General features: G+C 52.1%; 3 protein-coding genes and 1 long non-coding RNA gene across 6 annotated transcripts in view; 2 read left to right on the top strand and 2 right to left on the bottom strand.

Annotated features, from left to right (window-relative positions):
• LOC137846775 (uncharacterized) overlaps positions 1–22,942 on the top strand; it is a 174,139-nt gene that overhangs the window by 114,092 nt on the left and 37,105 nt on the right. The window lies entirely within an intron of this gene.
• The window catches only part of LOC137846765 (coiled-coil domain-containing protein 81-like), a 227,518-nt gene that overhangs the window by 174,477 nt on the left and 30,099 nt on the right, over positions 1–22,942 (bottom strand). The window lies entirely within an intron of this gene.
• LOC137847382 (olfactory receptor 14A16-like) lies at positions 13,842–14,822 on the top strand. Its single transcript, XM_068665661.1, has one exon. It carries the CDS (start codon positions 13,863–13,865, stop codon positions 14,820–14,822), a length of 960 nt encoding a protein of 319 aa, XP_068521762.1. The 5' UTR covers positions 13,842–13,862.
• Positions 17,106–18,308, bottom strand: LOC137847537 (olfactory receptor 14A16-like). The gene has a single exon (XM_068665819.1). It carries the CDS (start codon positions 18,289–18,291, stop codon positions 17,329–17,331), a length of 963 nt encoding a protein of 320 aa, XP_068521920.1. The 5' UTR covers positions 18,292–18,308; the 3' UTR covers positions 17,106–17,328.

Genomic DNA, 22,942 nt, shown 5'->3' with positions numbered 1-22,942 from the left:
GAAAGTCCACATTGATACACACTTTTAAACAGGCTTGGACGGGCTTCATCTGACACAATGCATGTTCATTCCTCGATATCAGTGGTAGGAGTGAAAGGATTTGGGGGAGGGGTGGCTGAAAAGCAGAAGCACCAACAGTTAAAAATAATGAAATATGAAAACAAGACAAAATATAATAACACAGAAGAAGGCAACACAAGGTTTGAATGGATACAGAGGGTCACCTGTGGAGAGATATGGGACATTTATGATTCCTGAAAAATGTCCATAAAAGCACTTTCACAATAGCATCCTTTAGTGCTTGCATCCTCATGCTGTAGATGAGGGGGTTCAGTGCTGGGGGAACCACAGAGTAAAGAACTGCCACCACCAGGTCCAGGGCTGGAGAAAAGATAGAAGGGGGCTTCAGGTAGGCAAACACACCAGTGGTGATTAACAAAGAGACCACAACCAAATGAGGGACACATGTGGAAAAGGCTTTGTGCTGTCCCTGCTCAGAGGGCGTCCTCTGCACAGTCCTGAAGATCTGAATATAGGAGAGAACAATGAAAACAAAACAACCCAAGAACAGAAAACTACTAAATGTGAGAAGTCCAAGATCCCTATGGTAGGAATGTGAGCAGGAGAGCTTGAGGATCTTGGGGATTTCACAGAAGAACTGGTCCACAGCATTTTCTCCGCAGAGGAGCAGGGAAAATGTATTGGCAGTGTACAGGACAGCATTGAGAAAGCCACTGCCCCAGGCAGCTGCTGCCATCTGGGCACAAGCTCTGCTGCTCAGGAGGATCCTATAGTGCAGCGGCTTGCAGATGGCAACGTAGCGGTCATAGGCCATGATGGTGAGAAGAGAATAGTCCGATGACATCAAAAAGACAAACAGAAATTCCTGTGCAACACATCCTGCATAGGAAATGGCCCTGGTGTCCCAGAGGGAATTGGCCATGGCTTTGGGGACAGTGGTGGAGATGCAGCCCAGGTCGAGGAGGGCAAGGTTGAGGAGAAAGAAGTACATGGGGGTGTGGAGGCGGTGGTCGCAGGCTACGGCAACGAGGATGAGGCCATTGCCCAGGAGGGCAGCCAGGTAGATGCCCAGGAAGAGCACGAAGTGCAGGAGCTGCAGCTCCCGTGTGTCTGCAAATGGCAGGAGGAGGAACTCGGTGATGGAGCTGCTGTTGGACATGTGCTGCCTGTTGGGTATGGAGATCTGTATAGGTAGTAAAAGACAACGACATGTTAGGACAGGTTTCTCTGAGTGAAGCCTATGCCATTCCTTTTAGACCTCCCCTGCCATACTCAAATGCTTTTTGCTTCTCTGCTGGAATCTTTGGTTTAGCTCCATGACATGAGCTTCCTTTTTAAGGTTCAGTCTCCAATGAGGAACAGGGGGCTCTGGTTCTGGTCTCGCAAGGGAATCAGTCCTGACCAGTGCAAGGAATATAAAGGAACATGGCAGGAGGGCAAAGTTTTTTTTCAGATTTTGTCATATGAAATCCCTTCTTATACAAAAAGGAATAGAATCACAAAATGGCTCGGGTTGGAAGAGACCTTACAGATAATCTAGTTCCAGACGCCTTGCCATGGGCAGGGATGCTACCCACTAGATCACGATGCCCAGGACCTCATCCAACCTCGTCCTGAACACCTCTAGGAACAGGACATTCACAGCCTATCTGGGCAATATGTTTCAGTACCTCGCCTCCCTCTGAGTGAAAAATTTCCTCCGAATCTCTAATATAAATCTCCCCTCTTTTAGTTTAAAGCCATTCCCCTGAACCTGTCATTATCTGATTGATCAAAAAGTAGCTCTCCATCTTTTTGATAAGACCCCTTTAAGCACGGAAAAGCTGCAGCGAGGTCACCCTGCTCAGCCCCAGCTCTCTCAGCCATTCTTCGAAGGAGAGGTATGCTGATCATCTTCATGTCAGCATGTTAACATCTGCATTCTGGTGCTACATAATGTAGTTGGCATAAAGGAGTTTTAGGGACAATTTTTAATACACATTCTCTTCCCACTCTTCATGCCCAAACAGTGTTCTCTGAAGTCAGAAATCCTGAGCATTTCTGCTGCACTCACAGTGAATGGCTGTGAGACCTGAGAGGCAAAGGGATTCCCTGTGGCTCAGAGCAGAGCGAGGGAGCTGGCTGGACTTGTCCCCAACTGCCTGAGCTTTTGTAGATGGAGGGCAATCACATTTATGTTACCCTGAAAAGAAGCCAAATGCTGCTGAGACCAGATGAATCCACGGCCAATCTGTCAATGCCCAGCCTTTCTCAAGGTACCTGAACCACCAGCACCACACCTCTGGTCAAGGACACCAATCATTCATTTCGCCAACCCAACAGGTGCATGTAGCATCTCTCTGCTTCTTCCCTGTGTTTCACATAACACAGAGATGCTATGGAAAATATTTGCAGACTGCAGGACAGCTCACAGGTTGAAAGGACACACAAGGAGATATCCAAATGACCTGGTGATGGTCTTTCATGAAGGGAAAGTCAACTCTCTCCCCAGCCTCACAGATTGCATTGCCCACAACCCCCAGGCAGCTGACCCCCTCTGCAGTTGCAGCACAGGTGGAAATGGGCAAGTGGCTGGAGAAATGCACCTCTGCTCTGCTGGAGCTCTGGCTGCAGAAGACATGCTCCATGTCTTGGACTCATGGCTGTGAGGGCAGAGGCTTTTCTGGGTGGGAGAGGAGGCAAGGGGGCATGCTCAGAGGTCTCCACTGAATGGAAAAAAATATGGAGTATTCTGATGAATTCTCCCTCTGACAATTCTTCTTATTAACCATCCCCTCATTCCCTGATCATATCCCTGATACCTAAAGGTTTCTTTCTGGGAGCTGTTTCCCTGTCTTATTCCTGTTTCTGCTCACAGCCTCATCCAAATCTGTGCACAGTAATCTTTACCCTTCAGAAACTTACCAATATGCAAGAGACTGCTTAGCTGCTTGTGCATCTTTGCAGGTGGAAAAGGACATGTCAGAAAGCCCAGATGGGGTCAGCAAAGTTGATGCTGTTTCTTTCAATATGAAGAGAAGAGACTGGAGGTACATTTGGGGCAGCTCACAAACATACCGATCATCAAAGTTCCAGTTCAGGAGTCTCAGCAATGCGCTCATATCTACAGCTCCTCTTTGATTTCTTCCTGCTTCCCCTCCCTTGCAGTAGAGTAGGTAACTGAAAAGAGGGCAGAAAATCCCTATTTTGACCTTGCTTGCTTAGAAAAATTTTTTGGGAAATGCCCTTGATGTACAATGGAGCTGTGAGCAGGCTGCCCCAGGCAGCAGCCTCCCACCAGCAGCAGGACCCTGCCCTGCCAGGGGGGGCTCCTTCCACCCGCAGCTTCTCCCCACAGCGCCCTGGGCAGCTCCCCGGGCAGGCTGAGTGCTGAGCCTGGCAGGCGGCAGGGGCCCTGCCCCGGCACACAGCCCCTGGGGCACAGCAGGGACCCTGCTCTGCACCACAGCCCTGGACACCCCTGCCTGCACCCCCGGCTTCTCCTGCCTCCAGGAACTGCGGCTGCATTGCCCTCCAGCCAGACACTTACCGGCTGCAGGGCTGGGAAGTCTTCTCCCGCAGGGAGCTGTGGGCATGCTGCCACTTCTGCCTGCCTTTAAGCACTGTGTCTCTGCAGGCAGTGCCCCCAGCCCTGCTGCACTGTGCAGAGGAGCTGCTCCTGGGCAGAGCTGTCTCTCTGCAGCGCTGCCCGCTTGCCAGGAGCTCCCCTTGGGCCCAGGAGCCCGGCCCAGCTCAGCAGCAGAGGCCCAGCCCAAGGCCTCCCTTGCTCTGCCCCCCACCAGGCTCCCTGCACATGGCCCTGGGGCTCCAGGGCTCACGGCTACTGGAAGGCAGCAGGGTCTCTCCTGGGGAAAACACTTGGAAGCAGACAAAGCAAACACTGACTGGCCCTCTCTAAACACTGTGCTGACTGATTCCTGCAGCAGGAATTGCTCTACCTGTGTGCAGGGCTAAGGGACGTGCCAAAGTTCCTCTCTGTTGTTCAACTTATTTATCAGTGAAGTGGATGATGTAACTGAGTGTACCTTCAGCAGCTTTGCTGATGACACAAAGCTGGGAGGAGAGGCTGATACCCCAGAGGGCTGAGCTGGCATTCAGAGGGACCCTGACAGGCTGGAGAGATAGGTTGAAAGAAACCCCATGAAGTTGAATAAGGGCAAGTGCAGGGTCCTGTCTCCTTCCTAGGGAGGAAAACCCACAGCACAAATACAGGCTGGGAATGACCTGCTGGAGAGCACCTCTGCAGAGAAGGACCTGGGATTCCTGGGGGACATCAGGCTGAGCACAAGTCAGCAGTGTGCCCTTGTGGCCAAGAAGGCCAACAGGATCCTTGGGTGCCTTCGGAAGAGTGTTGCCAGGAGGCCAAGGGAGGTGATCCTCCCCCTCTACTCAGCCTGTACTAGTGCTTGGGGTTATTCCTCGCTAGGAAGGAGACACCACCTTTTCTTTGTGATGTCAAATGCATGAGAATCCTGACAGGGTCAGAAAAGTGGCCATTTAGTTGGAGAATAAGTAATAGGGCTGAATTCTCCTGAAACGCTGCTTGTTGCTTGACAGAGTGGCACACTGCCATAGTCATGGTGACAGCCTGGCAGCTTTGTGTCTGGGTATTACTGTGAGATCAGCCATGGGATGAAGGCTTTCTTCCTTGTCTCTTCCGTTGAGAGATGGGTTTTGCCTCTCAGCAGAAGCTATTGCTGCCACATGTCACCTGGGCAACCTCTGTGAGTGGCATGCAGCCTTGGGGCCCAAACCTGTGCAAAGACTTGGTTCTCTTGCTTTCCAATATTCACTGGCTTTCATTCCAAGCCAACCAACCCAAGGCCTTCACCAGAGCTGGTCATCAGGGAAAAGCACTTCCAGGACTCCTTGCAACAGGCTGCAATAATTCTGCTATAGCTTATGTCAATCGTGAGTGCCTGGAGTGTTTTGGACTCTTCTAGAAGTCAATTTGGAGTATGGGAATGCTCTATACAAACACAAAAGAGCTTTGATATTTTAGCTTGTGCTCAGTGACTTCTGTCCTAGAGCGTGGCAGGTTATTGAATGAAAGCCTGGAATATCTGGAGTGCATCCTTGTCCTAGAGCCACTCACACACTGGCCGACACTGACTGGGTTACTGAAAATACAGTCTGGTGGGGGACTTCAGCTTCCCGGATGTCTTCTGGAAAGACAACACAGCAGAGAGGAAACCGTCTAGGAGGTCTCTGGAGTGGGTGGAAAATAACTTCCTGACGCAGCTTGTCAGTGAGGCAACTAGGGAAGGTGCCCTGCTAGAACTTTTTGCTTGTGAACAGAGAAGGACTTGGGGGGGATGTGGAGGTTGGAAGACAACTCTTGGTCATAGCAATCACAAATTAACAGAGTTTTTGATTCTTGGAGAGGTAAGGAGCAGGGTTAGCAGTATTGCCTCCCTGTATTTCTGGAGGGTTGAATTTGGCTTGTTAAGGAGACTGTTTGGCAGAGTCCCTCGGGAGGCAGTCCAGAAGGGCAAAGGAGTCCAGGAAGGCTGGACACACTTCAAGAACAAAATCCTAAAGGCACAGGAAAAGGTCATCCCCATGTGCTGAAAGATGAGCCAGCAGAGGAGATCGTCCTGGCTGAACAGAGAGCTTTGGCTGAATCTCAGTAAGAAAAAGAGAGTTTATAACCTTTGGAAGGAGGAGCAGGACACTCAGGAGGATTAACTACAAAGATGTTGTGAGGTTGTGCAGGGAGAAAATTCAATGGGCCAAAGCCCAACTGGAACTCAGTCTGGCCATAAAGGAGAATGAAAAATGATTTTCTAAATGACTTAGCAACAAAAGGAGTACTAAGGAGAATTTCCATCCTTAATAATATGTGGGGGGAAACACAGTTGAGAAGAGATGAGGAAAAGGCAGAGGTACTTAATGCCGCCTTTGTCTTCTTTAGTAGGAAGTCCAGTTGTTCTCTGGCTGTCCAGCCCCCGGAGCTAGTAGACAGGGGTGAGGAGCAGAATGAAGCCCTCCTAATCCAAGAGGAGATGTTTAGCGACTTGCTACTCCACTTACACATACACAATGGGGCCAGATGGGATCCACCCAAGGGTAATGAAAGAGATGGCAGAAGTACTTACAAGTAACTTTCCAACATTTATCAGCAGTTCTGGCTGCCAGGGGAGGTCCCAGTCAACTCTCCCCTAGCAAATGTGATGCCCATCTACAGGAAAGGCCAGAAGGAGGACCCAGGGAACTACAGGCCTGTCACTCTGACTTTGGTGCCAGGGAAGGATATGATGCAGATTATCCTGACTGCCATCATGCAGCACATACAGGATAACCAGGTGATCAGTCAGCCTGGATTTATGAAAGGCAGGTCCTGCTTGATGAACCTGTTCTTCTATGAAAAGATGATGTACTTAGCGGATGAGGGAAAGGCTGTGGATGTTGTCTGCCTAAGGTTTAGTAAAGGTTCTGACTGTTTCCCAGACTTCCAATTGGCAGCAGGTCACAAGTGGAGTCCCCCATGGCTCAGAGCAGGGGCCAGCAAAAGTACAAGAGGAAATGGCCTCAAGTTGCACCAGGGGAGGTTTAGGTTGGATATTGGGGAAAATGTCTTCCCTGAAAGGCTTGTGATGCATTGGAACAGGCTGCCCAGGGATGTGGTGGAGTGGTCATCCCTGGAGGTATTCCCAAGACATGTAGATGCGGTGCTTAGGGACATGGTTTAGTGGTAGATGTGGCAGTGTTGTGGTTAACGGACTTAATGATTTGCGATGTTTTTTCCAATCTACATGGCCCTATGGTTCTATGCTTCTATGAGTCTCACAAAAGTCACAATCATTGGAAGGCAGCCACTGCAGTCTGGGAACTCGAGACTATGGCCTGGACAAGACAATTGTTTCTGCAAGGGATTCCTGTGGGCTGGCACCACGCATTCTGGAAGACTTGCCAGTGGATTGCTGGAGTTCACTACACTTGAAATTGCCATGAAGATATTCGTGTTGGGTCACGTGTGATAAACTCAGGTGGAAAGACTCAAGAGCAGGTGACTTTGAGTGGCTGTTGCAGAGCTCAGCAGCTTGCCCCAGTGTGGGAATATGTCCCCTTCTACCTAGGGGAATTAAAAAGGATTAGTATGACCAGACTCATCAGGTCAATCTGCACAGTAAGGGAAAGTAATAGTTACTGTGCTGTAGCTGCAGCAGGCAATAGGCCTTGGACTGAGCCTCAGAAGACTCAAGCAAATCTAATGCAGTTCATCCATGAGCTAAGACAAACACTGTGAGCAGAGTGAAGGACACTTCGAGTATAGGAGGTGGGCAACTGGCATGGCTGAGCAAGAACCTGCTGCTTAAACTGAGGGAAAAGAGGGAAATGTCCAGAAGCAGAAACAGGGTTGTATAGCCTGGGAGGAATACAGGGGTGTCATCCGGAGGTGTAGAGAGGGGATCAGGAAAGCCAACGTAGAGATGGAGCTGAACTTGGCAAGGGACATGAAGAATAACAAGGGGTTCTACAGATACATAGGCAGGAGGAGACAGGCCAAGGAGAGTGTTCCCCCTCTGATAAACGAGATGGGAGAACTGGCTTCCTCAGACAGGGAAAATGCTGAGGTACTCAATAAGTGCTTTGTCTCAGTCTTCACTCGTGGTCAAGTTTCCTGTGTCTGTCAGGACCCTGAACCTTGAGCAGAGGGTGAGAGGAGCGGATTCTGTCCCACTGTGACAGTGTCTGGGACTGCCTAATGAAAGTGGATGTGTACAAGTCCATGGGGCCAGAGGGTATACATCCCAGGGTGCTGAGAGAGATGGCTGATGTGCTTGCTGAGCTGCTCTCCATCGTATTCGAAAAATCATGGCTGTCGGGTGAAGCACCAAGTGACTGGAAAAAGGGAAACATGACTCCCATTTTTAAGAAAAGGAAAACAGAAGAGCTGGGGAACTACAGGCTGGTGATCCTCACCTCTGTGCCTGATATGATCACGGAGCAGTCCCTCCTGGAACACATCTGAAGGCATGCATGAGATAAAGAGGTGATTCGAGACAGCCAGTATGGCTTCACCAAAGGCAGATCTTGCCTAACCAATCTGGTGGCCTTCTATGATGGAGCGATGGCATCAGTGGACAAAGGAAGGGCTACGAATATCATCTACCTGGACTTGAGCAAAGCTTTTGATATGGTCCCTCACCACATTCATCTCTCTAAATTGGAGAGGAATGGATTTGAAGGATGGACTGTTAGGTGGATCAAGAATTGGTTGGCTGGTCGTAGCCAAAGTTTTGTGGTCAATAGTTCTATGTCTGGGTGGAGGCTGGTCACAAGTGGTGTCCCTCAGGGGTCGGTCTTGGAGCTGGTGCTCTTCAACATCTTTATCAATGACATAGGTGATGAAATCGAGTGCATCCTCAGCAAGTTTACAGATGTCACCAAGCTGAGCGGTGCATTGGATACAATAGAGGGAAGGGATGCCATCCAGAGGGACCTGGACAGACTGGAGTACTGAGCACCATGAGAACCCAATGAGGTTCAAAAAGGCCAAGTGCAAGGTGTTGCACTTGGACTTGGGCAATCCCAGGTCTTTATATAGACTGGGCAAAGAAGAACTTGAGAACGACTTGTGGGTCCTGCTGGATGAGAAGCTGCACATGAGCCAGCAGTGTGCGCTTGTTGCCTGGGAGGCCAACTGTGTCCTGAGCTGCTTTAAAAAGGAGTGGCCAGGAGGGAGAGGGAGGTGACTGTACCTCTCTACTCTGTTCTTGTGAGACCTCACCTGGAATACTGCATACAAGCCATAGGCCCCCAGCACAAGGAGGATGTGGAGCTCTTGGAAGGGATCCAGAGGAGGGCCACACAGATAATCAGAGGGCTGGAGCACCTCTCCTATGCAGAAAGGTTGAGGGAACTGGTCTTGTTTAGCTTGGAGAAGAGAAGGCTCTGCCAAGACCTCATTGCAGCCTTCCAGTACTTGAAAGGAGTGTATAAACAGGAGGGGGAAATGCGTGTTCATATGTGTTGGTAGTGATTGAACAAGGGGGAATGGTTTTAAAGTAAGACAAGGGAGGTTTAGACTAGAAATTAGGAGATCTTTTTTTACTCAGAGGGTGGTGAGGCACTGGAACATGTTGCCCAGAGAGGTTGTGGATGCCCCATCCCTGGAGACATTCAAGGCCACCTGGATGCGGCTCTGGGCATCCTGCTCTAGTGGTTGGCAACCTTGCCCAGAGCAGGGGGATTGAAAGTAGATGGTTTTTAAGGTCCTTTTCAACCACGGACATTCCATGATTCTATAATGTTTTTCCTCCCAGCGTCACATCCCAGAGAGGCGTCAGCTTCCAGGGACAGCTGGCCCTGGATTGTCCCCCATAGCAAGGAGGCATGCCTAGAGAAGGCCTAGGGATAAGGGCATCCCTAGTGTCAGGACCCAGGAGTCCTTGCCACCACATTGTCTCCTGAGCTCAGAGGAACACTCAGGCAGGGCTTTCACAGCAGCCAACGGCCTTTTCCAGCCTCCCCCCAACACCCAGAAATTGCAGCTTTGGACAGCTGACAGCCCCTGTGACACATGTTGGAAAGGGGCTCCTGACACCTTTACCTTTGGGGGAGAGCAGCAGGAGCACTGGGAACATGGAAGTCAGGACAGAGGTGATGGTCACCCTCCAGCAGCCCTCCGTCTCACTTACTGCTGGTCCTCCGCTCAGGACAAGGGATGCCCGCCCTGGCTCCTCAACCACAGCTCCTCTGCAAGGTGCCCCTGCTTCTCTGCCCATCAGTGAGGGTCGCCCAGTGCAAGCTTGCTGCCTGCTGACCCCACTCCTGGCCACACAAGGACAGCGCTGGGGAGCACCCAAGCAGTGCCCAGCAGGGACCAGGCCTTGCAGAGAAGTGCCGGCACTGCCGCTGCTCCAGTGATGATATCCTGGTGATGCAGGGCTTCCCCCTGTGACATCAGCCCGTGTCATTTGAAGGCCTGTGAGGTCAGCAGCATGGAGATTGCACAGCTCAGGAGAGACATGAGAGATTTCCCTTCTTGTCCTGAGAAACAGTCACCTCCCTTCTACCCAGTACTTTTCAGGATCAGGAACAGATCAGGGACATCTCCAAATGAATCATAGAATCATAGAATCATAGAATATCCTGAGTTGGAAGGGACCCTTAAGGATCATCAAGTCCAACTCTTGACACCGCACAGGTCTACCCAAGTTCAGACCATGTGACTAAGTGCACAGTCCAATCTCTTCTTAAATTCAGTCAGGCTCGGTGCAGTGACCACTTCCCTGGGGAGCCTGTTCCAGTGTGCAACCACTCTCTCTGTGAAGAACCCCTTCCTGATGTCCAGCCTAAACTTCCCCTGCCTCAGCTTAACTCCGTTCCCGCGGGTCCTGTCGCTGGTGTTAATGGAGAAAAGGTCTCCTGCCTCTCGACACCCCCTTACGAGGAAGTTGTAGACTGCGATGAGGTCTCCCCTCAGCCTCCTCTTCTCCAGGCTGAACAGGCCCAGTGCCCTCAGCCGTTCCTCGTACGTCTTCCCCTCCAGGCCTTTCACCATCTTCGTAGCCCTCCTCTGGACACTCTCCAACAGTTTCATGTCCTTTTTATACTGTGGTGCCCAGAACTGCACACAGTACTCGAGGTGAGGCCGCACCAGCGCAGAGTAGAGCGGGACAATCACCTCCCTTGACCTACTAGCGATGCCGTGCTTGATGCACCCCAGGACACGGTTGGCCCTCCTGGCTGCCAGGGCACATTGCTGGCTCATATTCAACTTGCTGTCTACCACGACCCCCAGATCCCTCTCTTCTAGGCCGCTCTCCAGCATCTCATCGCCCAGTCTGTACGTGCAGCCAGGGTTTCCCCGTCCCAGGTGCAGGACCCGGCACTTGCTCTTATTGAACTTCATGCGGTTGGCGATCGCCCAGCTCTCCAGCCTATCCAGATCCCTCTGCAAGGCCTTTCCACCCTCATTCGAGTCCACAACTCCTCCAAGTTTGGTGTCATCAGCAAACTTGCTCAAAATACCTTCTATTCCTACATCCAGATAGTTTATAAAAATATTGAAAAGTACCGGCCCTAAAATGGAGCTTTGAGGGACCCCACTGGTGACCGCCCGCCAGCCTGACGCAGCCCCATTTACCATAACCCTTTGGGCCCTGCCCGTTAGCCAATTGCTCACCCATCGTATGATGTTTTTATTTAGCTGTATGGTGGACATTTTGTCCAGTAGGATCCTATGGGAAACCGTGTCAAAAGCCTTGCTGAAGTCCAAAAAAAGCACATCAGCTGGTTTCCCTTGGTCCACCATACGGGTGATCTTATCATAAAAGGAAATCAGGTTAGTTAGGCAGGACCTACCCTTCACAAACCCATGCTGGCTGGGACCAATGACTGCTTTGTCCCCCAGGTGCGCCTCAATAAGTTTGAGAACCATCTTCTCCATGATTTTACCAGGCACTGACGTGAGACTGACAGGCCTGTAATTGCTAGGGTCTTCTTTCTGACCCTTCTTGAAAATCGGTACAACATAGGATGACTTCCTCCCAGAGACAGATCCAAAAGAGGCACCAGTTCCCACGGAAACCTGGCCCAGGATTGTCCCCATCACAAGGAGGCTGAGCCATGCCCAGAGGAGCCCTGGGGCTGAGGACAGCCCTAGCATCAGGACTCAGGAGTCCTGGCTGACCCATTGTCCCCTGAGCCCAGTGGGACCCTCAGGCAGGGCTCTCGCAGCATCCACCGGTCTGTCCTGTCCTCCCCCACAGCCCAGGACCTGCAGCTTTGGACAGCTGACAGCCCCTGGGCCACCTGGGAAGGGGCTCCTGACACCCTCACCTTTTCACTCAGAGGATGGTGAGGCACTGGAACATGTTGCCCAGAGAGGCTGAGGATGCCCCAACCCTGGAGGCATTGAAGGCTAGGCTGGATGCGGCTCTGGGTAGCCTGCTCTAGTGGTCAGCAACACCTGACAGCTACTGGACCATCCCTTTGGGAAAGGGCTCCTGACACCCTTACCTTTGGGGGAGAGCTGCAGGAGCACTGGGAACTGGAAAACCATATCAGAGGCGATGGTCACCCTCCAGCAGCCCTCCATCTCGCTTGCTGCTGGCCCTCAGCTCAGGACAAGGGATGCCCGCCCTGGCTCCTCAACCACAGCTCCTCTGCAAGGTGCCCCTGCTCCTCCGCCCGTCAAAAAAGGGGACTTTTGAAATCTCTCTGCCATCCCTGCACTGCTGCTATCTTCCACAGTACAGCCCTTGGTCTCTTCCGCTCCCCCAGCAAGGACCACCAGAGATATAGGCATGGGAACTTGTTCATGATTCTCCTTTGGAGTCAGTGATGTAGGGGATAAGTCAGGTGCAGCTCAGAATGCTGCACGTTCTGTCATGCAGATGCATGAATTGAGGAAAAGCCTCCATGTCCTGTCATGACATGTAGGGTTGTGGAAATGCTGTGTGTGGGGCTGAGAATGAGCTCACTCTGTCTTCAGGTCATCTTTTTTTTAGAGCATTCAAAACTTTTCCTGTAAGAGTTCTGCTGGGCTGCAGGCTGCCCCCCTCCAGGGCACAGCTCTGCCGTAGCAGCTCTGTGCTTTCCGTGGAGAAGACACCTGATGGCTAAGGGCGTGGAAATGCTGCTGGAAATCTCTATGTGTTAGCTGCAGTGATCCCTCTGTATCCCTTGCTAAACGTGGAGAACTGAGACCATCCTCAAGACCCCAGGAGATTACAGAATCACAGAATCACAGAATTTCTAGGTTGGAAGAGACCTCAAGATCATCGAGTCCAACCTCTAACCTAACGCTAACAGTCCCCACTAAACCATATCCCTAAGCTCTACATCTAAACGTCTTTTGAAGACTTCCAGGGATGGTGACTCCACCACCTCCCTGGGCAGCCTGTTCCAATGCCTCACAACCCTTTCAGTAAAGAAGCTCTTCCTAACATCTAAACTAAAACTCCCCTGGCGCAACTTTAGCCCATTCCCCCTCGTCCTGTCACCAGGCATGTGGGAGAACAGGCCAACCCCCACCTCACTACAGCCTCCTTTAAGGTATCTGTAGAGAGCGATAAGGTCGCCCCTGAGCCTCCTTTTCTCCAGGCTGAACAAGCCCAGCTCCCTCAGCCGCTCCTCGTAGGACTTGTTCTCCAGGCCCCTCACCAGCTTCGTCGCCCTTCTTTGGACCCGCTCAAGCACCTCGATGTCCTTCTTGTAGCGAGGGGCCCAAAACTGAACACAGTACTCGAGGTGCGGCCTCACCAGAGCCGAGTACAGGGGGATGATCACCTCCCTAGCCCTGCTGGTCACACTGTTTCTGATACAAGCCAGGATGCTGTTGGCCTTCTTGGCCACCTGAGCACACTGCTGGCTCATATTCAGCCGACTATCAACTATCACTCCCCGGTCCTTCTCTGCCTGGCAGCTCTCCAACCACTCATCTCCCAATTGGAGATTGGAGATTTGCAGTTGGAAACTGGATTCCTTTCCTCTGAGCAGTGTGCAGGCTCTTCTCTAAGGGAATGCCTGAGTATGATGGTATCTTTGAGCTCAAAGCAGTGCCAGTCCAGGGCAGCTGTGACCAGGACTTTGGGACAGGATAGCTGCCCTTACTCTGCTCTAAGGGACAGAGCCCTTGCCTCTCAGGCAAGATTTCACTTGAGTGCAGCAGTAATGCCAAGGACTTCCAGAGTCCCTTGCTCCCAGTGGCACCCTCTGGTAGCATAAACCAGAGCTCTACTAAGGAACGTGCAGCGGAGGTTTTCCTGACAGGGAAGCAGCAGTTCTCAGGTTTAACAAGAAATAGAGTAGGTTTTGCTCACAGGACTGAGCCTAACATTTTGCTGTATTTCCCTCCTCAGACAGGTCCTCATGCCCAGAGGAATCAAATGTCCAACAGCAGCTCCATCAGCGAGTTCCTCCTCCTGCCATTCGCAGACACACGGGAGCTGCAGCTCCTGCACTTCGCGCTCTTCCTGGGCATCTACCTGGCTGCCCTCCTGGGCAACGGCCTCGTCCTCACCACCATAGCCTGCGACCACCGCCTCCACACCCCCATGTACTTCTTCCTCCTCAACCTCGCCCTCCTCGACCTCGGATCTGTCTCCACCACTGTCCCCAAAGCCATGGCCAATTCCCTCTGGGACACCAGGGCCATTTCCTACTCGGGGTGTGTTGCACAGGTCTTTTTCATTGTGTTTTTGTTTTCAGCAGAGTATTCTCTTCTCACCATCATGTCCTACGACCGCTACGTTGCCATCTGCAAGGCCCTGCACTACGGGACCCTCCTGGGCAGTAGAGCTTGTGCCCAGATGGCAGCAGCTGCCTGGGGTTCTGCTTTTCTCAATGCTGTCCTGCACACTGCCAGTACATTTTCCCTGCCTCTCTGCCAAGGCAATGCTGTGAACCAGTTCTTCTGTGAAATCCCCCAAATCCTCAAGCTCTCCTGTACACAGTCCTTCCTCAGTGAAGTTTGGGTTCTTGTAGGTAATGTTTTCATCGACTTTGGGTGTTTTGTATTCATTGTGCTCTCCTATGTTCAGATCATCAGGGCCGTGCTGAGGATGCCCTCTGAGCAGGGGCAGCACAAAGCCTTTTCAACATGCCTACCTCACCTGGCCGTGGTCTCCCTGTTTCTCAGTACTGGCTTTTTCAGCTGCCTAAAGCCCCCCTCCCTGTCCTTCTCATCCCTGGACCTGGTGGTGGCAGTTCTGTACTCAGTGGTGCCCCCAGCAGTGAACCCCTTCATCTACAGCATGAGAAACGAGGAGCTGAAATTTGCACTGAACAAAGTGATTTCATTGACATTTTTCACTGCTGGTAAACTTTTCATCTGTCTCCACAACTGACTCACAGTATATTCATTGTATATTCAGTACATTCCTATGCATTGTATTATTATTATTATTGTTACTATACTATATTATATATTATATTATTTTATGTCTACGTTGACATTTATTTTGATGTTGTTAAGTACCATTGTGATGTTCTGACACACATTTGGCTTTGTCTCATTTCATCTGAAACATCAACCTGCCATCTTTCCCTGTAGCCCCTATAAAATATGTGTGCCACTGGGACTGAGCTGACTCTCTCATAGTGTCTTTTTGGTATCTCGGATTCTATAGGCAAATGAGATGTCTGCAGTCTCCATGGAGGTAATGTGGACCCAGCGAGCACAGGGAAGGTGGGTCTGGAAAAGGATTCAAGTCATCCTCAGGCACAAAGGAGTGGCACAAAGCTGCACCAGAGGCGGTTCAGTCTGGACATTAGGAAAAATTTCTTTAACATGAGGGTGGTCAGACAATAAAAACTATCTCTACACCCACAGTGTCTTCGAGCAGAGTGTCCCAGGGCACAGATTCAGCCCAGCTTGTAGCATGAACAAAAAGGAGAAACTGCCCAAGAAAGCTACCACCAGCCCCAGCCCCTCATGGTTCCCAGCACCAGCCTTCCACCTCAGTCTGGGGAGGGCTAATCACTGAAATGTGAGCACTCCCATCCTCCTGCTGGGCTCAGGGCCTGTACCGGGGGAACAGCCAGCCCAGCCTGGTCCCTCTCCAGGCCCAGAGCCCAGCCAGCCCCAGGGCAGGGCTGTCTGTGAACCCCTGTGAGGGACATGATGGGGCTGGGGCAGGGCTGGGTGAAGGGGGGAGGCTGCTAAAGCAGAAGGGCAGTGAGGGCCGGGGCATTTGCCTATGTGCACAACAGGGCTGAAACGTTTGGGGCAATTTCTCCAGGCTCCTGATGCAAGAAGAAGCTGGGTCTGATTTCAGGATTGAGGGACATTTCTTGAGGGCCCCACAGACACAGAGAATGTGAAAGGGGGCTTAACATATTATCAATATGCTCTCTTTTCCTGGGCAGCATGCAGAGGCATCCAGCCATAGACAGGCCCAAGGAGAGGGCTCGTCCTTCCTGTGGTCGCAGCTGCACTCCAGTCCCTGGGGTGGACCCAAGCGGAGGACTTGCTGATGACTTTGGGGCTGAGGTTCAGCACACAGGTTGGAGGAGGCTGTCACATGGACGTGTGCTAGATTGAGCAACAGAAGCAAACTGGTATGGCTGCTGTGTCATGCTTCCATCAGTGGAAGCCCTGGCACAAGGCCCCAGACTTGGCTTTCGATGACACCCTTCAGGAAAGATTATGGAGTTATGAGATGCAGAATAGAGGGCGCCAGTCCTTATTCAGCCACTTCCCAACCTAGTGCAGCACCAGGAAACTGCGGACTTCTGGCTCATCTTCTACTCTAACTCATGAGCACGCATTAGGGTACCCACAGTCCTGACCTAGTCTTGGGATTAGGTTAACACCAGTATTTGAGGCAACTTCCAGCCAAGGTCAGCTTCCATTTGATCTCTCCCCATCCCTCCTCTCACCTCTCCAGATGTTTCTGGCCACCTCCCCATGCTCCCCACAGGGCCCTGAGCTGGCGGAGCTATGAGCAGACCAAGCAGGCTGTGGTGCCCCAGAGGTGACTGCGCACTGGCTGAGCTGCACAGCATGGGAAGTAGACCCAGCTAGGTTGGGATCACTGTTGTTAATCCTGCTTTTCATGGTGTGTAGTTCTGGCAGGTGCTCAGAAAGAGCAATGGATGTTGCCAAGGACTCTAGGGGGTTTCCAGGTGTCTTTCTAGTTCCAGCTGGTGGTACTTTGTGAGGGTGACAGGAATCCCTCTCCATCCTCCCTTCCTGTGCATGCTGGTTCTTTGATGAATTGCACAGGAACTGTGATGCTCTTCTTTGCTTGAGGACATCTAAATTTTGCGATACCCATTTTGGTGACAAGATCTTGGGCATTTTCTCTCTTTGTAAGGCTCCATTCCTTGCCCACCCTGAGAACACGCCACCCATGGAGAACTCCTAGGCTCTCCACACAGCTCCACATTCCTGTCTCGGATGCTGTCTTCTGCCCAGCCCATATGGGACAGTTGTGGCTATGTACCTCAGTGACCATTCACCATTTCTGCTGTCATTAGATACAACAGGGTGTTCCTAAATTGTACCCATGGTCTCTCACTACTCACAGCATGGCAATGAGCCTTTTGGGGAGCAGCTGCACAGCCCTGATCTTGGCAACAGCCTTGAAAAAAAAAAGAGACGAGCCTTCAGGCAACACGCTGTGGAGATGCCTTTTTTTTTTTTTATCACATGTTATATAAGAGTGAGCTTTGATTTGCTGATAGACATACATTTATAGAGCTTCAAGAGTAAACAGAGCAGTGTCATTGCTCAGGAGAATTAGGATGAATATTTTTCTGAGAGCATAATAAATGCAAATGATACCAAAGTTACAATAACAATAATGATATGAAAGAAGAACCAGGCCTGCACAGAGGTACCAAGTTAAGTCATTTCTGGAAAAAGAGGGGAAATTTATCATTATTCAGAAACATCCATAAAATCACTTTCCTAACCTCACCCTTGAGCTCGTGGTTCTTCATGCTGTAGATGAAGGGGTTCAGTGTCGGGGGCACCACCGAGTACAGAACTGCAACCACCAGGTTTAGGGATGGAGAAGAGATGGAGGGGGGCTTCAGGTAGGCAAACATGGCTGTGCTGAGAAACAAGGAGACCACTGCCAGGTGAGGGAGGCACATGGAAAAGGCTTTGTGCCTGCCTTGCTCAGAGGGCATCCTCAGCACGGCCCTGAAGATCTGAACATAAGAAAAAAGAATGAAAACAAAACAGACAAATACTAAACAGTCACCAATAAAAACAAGACCAACTTCCCTGCAGTAGTCTGATTCCAAGCAGGAGAGTTTGAGGATCTGAGGGATTTCACAGAAGTACTGGTCCACAGTATTGCCTCGGCAAAGAGGTATTGAAAATGCATGCGCAGTGTGCAGCAGAGCAGTGAGAACCCCACTGCCCCAGGCAGCTGCTGCCATCTGGGCACAAGATCTGCTGCCCAGGAGGCTCCCGTAGTGAAGGGGTTTGCAGATGGCAACATAGCGGTCGTAGGACATGACAGTGAGAACAGAATACTCTGCAGCAAGGAAGAGCAGAAGAAGAAACACCTGTGCAACACATCCTTCATAGGAAATGACCCTGGTGTCCCAGAGGGAATTGGCCATGGCTTTGGGGACAGTGGTGGAGATGCAGCCCAGGTCGAGGAGGGCGAGGTTGAGGAGGAAGAAGTACATGGGGGTGTGGAGGCGGTGGTCGCAGGCTATGGCGGTGAGGACGAGGCCGTTGCCCAGGAGGGCAGCCAGGTAGATGCCCAGGAAGAGCGCGAAGTGCAGGAGCTGCAGCTCCCATGTGTCTGCGAATGGCAGGAGGAGGAACTCGGTGATGGAGCTGCTGTTGGACATCTGATCCTCCCGGGAATGGAGATCTGCCTCCTCTGAATACGGAGGCCTGTCCAAGAATCAAAAAGAGTTAAATGCTAGGGTAGACCTCTGTAAGGAAAACCTACTCATTTTCTTGTAGTAACCTGAAAAGAAATTGCCTCTTCACTTTGGGAAAGGCTGTTGCTCTCTTTGATCTTAAACTGATACTTCAGGAGTCAAGGGACTCTGCAGGAGATGGTCCTGCCCTAGAGCAGTCTACAAATGGAACATGGCGTTGTCCTAGATGAAGTATGCTTTGCAAAACTAAGAGTTTGTCAGCATTCTTTCTCAAAATTAATCCAAATGCAGAGCAAAGGTTTTTGCATGTTTTGGTTTGTTTCTTTATACTTGTCTCCCCATGCCTGAGGAGCGTATTCAAGGCATAAAACCTTGGCAATTGTACTGCCCACCCATGGAAATCTTGGGGTCCTGGGTGGCAAAGGGACCGTCCCTCAAGGCAGAATGAGGACAGCTGCTGTATCCACCAGTCCTGGTCTCAGCTGCCCTGTGTGGGCACCTCTGGAGGATGGTCACATTCAGGTGTTCCCCTGAAAACAACCAGGATTCTGCTGAGAGCAGAGGAATCCAGGTTCAAAGGGCAGATCTCCAAACCCCTCACCCATCTCATCGTACCTGAGGAGGATCTCAGCTCTCTGCTCTTCTCCAGGGACAGAGAGGGATCATAACAGCTGCCCACATTCAGGCATCCAGTAGCAATAGTATGGCCTTAGGAATGATGTGTCTTTTCCATGGGGCTGCTAGACAACACAGAGCTGCTAGGGCAGAGCTGTGCCATTGTGCACGGCAGCCTACAGCCCAGCAGAAGCCCTGATGACACTATGGCTGGAGGTTGAAGGTGCGAGAGAAAGGAAAGCAGGGAATGGCTCCAAGGAAGGTGTCTCCAGTGCAAGGATATCAGGGAGATGCCCAAATCCCTTCTGCCATGAAGATACTGGGAGCAGCTCCCTCTCACTCCCTGCCCATGGCTCTGCTGCCTGCAGCTGTCCCTGCCTGCAGCTGGGTCTCTGTCCCCACACCTCCTGCCTGCAGCTCACAGCCCCCATCCCACCCGCTGGGTGCTCAGCTCTGCCCTGCAGACACCTGGCAGCAGGGCTCTGCCCAGGGGCAGCTTGCTGGGGGCACGTCCAAGAGACCAGCTCACACAGATCCTGCTGACACTGCACCTCACAGAATCACAGAATCACAGAATTTCTAGGTTGGAAGAGACCTCAAGATCATCGAGTCCAACCTCTGACCTAACGCTAACAGTCCCCACTAAACCATATCCCTGAGCTCTACGTCCAAACGTCTTTTAAAGACTTCCAGGGATGGTAACTCCACCACCTCCCTGGGCAGCCTGTTCCAGTGTCTAACAACCCTTTCGGTAAAGAAGTTCTTTCTAACATGTAACCTAATCTGTGGCGGTGGAGCTTTTCAGGGCTGAGGGCCAGGAAAGGGACCTGATGGGGGTCAGGGCAACCTTTTTAGGATGCCTTAGGACTGTCAGGCTTTTCTAGGAAATAATATTATAGTTTGCTATTTCTACTGAGCCAAAAAGAAAAGTGAAAGCAGAGGCTAAGGAAAGATGAGAGTGAAGTTCCCTTTGAAATTCCCTTGGTGTGCTGTGGATCTGTGAGCAGGCAGCCCCAGGCAGCAGCCTCCCACCAGCAGCAGGACCCTGCCCTGCCGGGGGGGCTCCTTCCACCCACAGCTTCTCCCCGCAGCGCCCTGGGCATCTCCCCGGGCAGGCTGAGTGCTGAGCCTGGCAGGCGGCAGAGGCCCTGCCCCGGCACACAGCCCCTGCGGCACAGCAGGGACCCTGCTCTGCACCACAGCCCTGGACACCCCTTTCACCATCCTGGTTGCAGAGCCTGCTGCCAGCCTCTGACAAGAGAGCACTCAGGGCCCAGCCTTTCTGCATTTTCCTTCTGCCACAGACTTACCCTGTAATGTGCTGCAAGCATTCATTCCCCATCGAGCTTTCAGTATCCCCTCAATTCACACAGCCTGTAAACTCTATCTCCCTTTTCTCGCTTCACAGTGCCAGCTGCAGGCAGTGCCCCCAGCCCTGCTGCGCTGTGCAGAGGAGCTGCTCCTGGGCAGAGCTGTCTCTCTGCAGCGCTGCCCGCTTGCCAGGAGCTCCCCTTGGGCCCAGGAGCCCGGCCCAGCTCAGCAGCAGAGGCCCAGCCCAAGGCCTCCCTTGCTCTGCCCCCCACCAGGCTCCCTGCACATGGCCCTGGGGCTGCAGGGGAACCTGCTGGGAAACAGCCTGAAGGAATCCCTGGGGCTCCAGCCCTCCCATGGCACACACACTTCTTCACACCAGTGTCATTTCTCCTTACAGAATACCAATTAAGTGTAACAATCACATCTTCTTGTCCCAGTATTACTTTGGACATGAAATCATGGTCAGGGACTGATCTCCTTCATCCCCACTTCAGGAAATATTTCAGCAGTCAGTCGAGGCATCTCATGCTGGTTGTTATTCCTGGGGCTGGAAAGGGATCTCAGCTCCCTCCCATGCCTGCCACAGACCCACAGGAGCTGGGATTCCTCAGGCCTCAGTTCAGGTATCAAAAACATAGGCAATTTAATGTCAATTACTGGGCCACAATAGCTCCTTAGTGGAGATGGAGGACAGGCAGGAGCTGTTCAGATGGAAATACCTGCTGAAATTTGAGGTTGATCCTTTAGTCTGATGGGGCATTCTTCAGGCCAACTGAAATGGCAGCAGATGCCACATGTAGGACAACTGAACCTGTCCCTACTCCTTATGTGTAGGTCAGCCTGCAGAGGCTGTCAGCAGAGCAAAAGGAGTCATGTGTCACAGGGAGAGCTAAACCTATTCTGTTCTCTTTTAAATGTTCTCTTTTTTCCTTTCTCTTCTATGTCACCCTTGGCTGTAATGGCTGTTGTGTCTCGGACATCTCCACAGGGCCTCAGCTCTCACCAGCCAGGTCTCCCTGCCCTTTGTGCCTTGAGGCAGGACTCTGCAGGGGAACAACAGGTCATCAGTTAGGATAAAATCAGTGGTTACTTAGCAAACTACACCATTAACAGTCCATGGGACCTAGGGGCCTGCATCAAAGGCCCCTGAGTGAGCGATGTGACCTCAGCGATGTGACCACAGCGATGTGACCTCAGCGCTTGAACCTCAGCGATGTGACCTCAGCGCGGGAAGCTCGGCGTGGGAACCTCAGTGATGTGACCTCAGCGCGGGAACCTCAGCGATGTGACCTCAACGCGGGAAACTAAGCGATGTGACCTCAGCGATGTGACCTCAGCGCGGGAACCTAAACAATGTGACCTCAGCGTGGGTACCTCAGCGCGGGAACCTAAACAATGTGACCTCAGCGCGGGAACCTCAGCGATGTGACTTCACCGTGGGAACCTCAGCGATGTGACCTCAGCGCGGGAACCTCAGCGATGTGACCTCAGCGTGGGTACCTCAGCGCGGGAACCTCAGCGATGTGACTTCACCGTGGGAACCTCAGCAATGTGACCTCAGCGTGGTTACCTCAGTGTAGGAACCTCAGCTGTGTGACCTCAGCGTGGGAATCTCAGCGTGGGAACCTCAGCGATGTGACCTCACCGCGGGAACCTAAACAATGTGACCTCAGCGCGGGAACCAAAACAATGTGACCTCAGCGCGGGAACCTCAGTGTAGGAACCTCAGCTGTGTGACCTCAGCGCGGGAACCTCAGTGTAGGAACCTCAGCTGTGTGACCTCAGTGTGGGAATCTCAGCGTGGGAACCTCAGCGATGTGAGCTCAGCGCGGGAACCTCAGCGATGTGACCTAAGCGCGGGAACCTCAACGCAGGAACCTCAGTGCGGGAACCTCAACGATAAGACCTCAGCGCGGGAACCTCAGCGCTGTGACCTCAACGTGTGAACTTCAGCGATGAGACCTCAGCGCGGGAACCTCAGCGATGTGACCTCAGCGCAGGAACCTCAGCGATGTGACCTCAGCGTGGGAATCTCAGCGTGGGAACCTCAGCACTGTGACCTCAGCACTGTGACCTCAGCGTGGGAACCTCAGCACTGTGACCTCAGCACTGTGACCTCAGCACTGTGACCTCAGCACTGTGACCTCAGCACAGTGACTTCAGCGTGGAAACCTCAGCACTGTGACCTCAGCGTGGGAACCTCAGCACTGTGACCTCAGCACTGTGACCTCAGCACTGTGACCTCAGCGTGGGAACCTCAGCACTGTGACCTCAGCACTGTGACCTCAGCACTGTGACCTCAGCGTGGGAACCTGAGCTCTGTGACCTCAGCGCGGAATCCTCAGCAATGTGACCTCAGCGCGGGAACCTCAGCGATGTGACCCCAATGTGGGAACCTCAGATATGTGACCTCAGCATGGGAACCTCAGCGTGGGAAACTCAGAGATGTGACCTCAGCGTGGGAACCTCAACACTGTGACCTCAGCACTGTGACCTCAGCACTGGGACCTCAGCACTGTGACCTCAGCACTGGGACCTCAGCGTGGGAACCTCAGCACTTTGACCTCAGCACTGTGACCTCAGCGTGGGAACCTCAGCGATGTAACCTCAGCGATGAGACCTCAGCGCGGGAACCTCAGCGATGTAACCTCAGCGATGAGACCTCAGCCCGGGAACGTCAGCATGG

This window comes from Anas acuta, chromosome W (genome assembly GCF_963932015.1).
Source record: "Anas acuta chromosome W, bAnaAcu1.1, whole genome shotgun sequence".
Taxonomy (NCBI): Eukaryota; Metazoa; Chordata; class Aves; order Anseriformes; family Anatidae; genus Anas; species Anas acuta.
The sequence above is the reverse complement of the archived record's forward strand: the minus strand, read 5'-3'. Positions and strand labels throughout refer to the sequence as shown.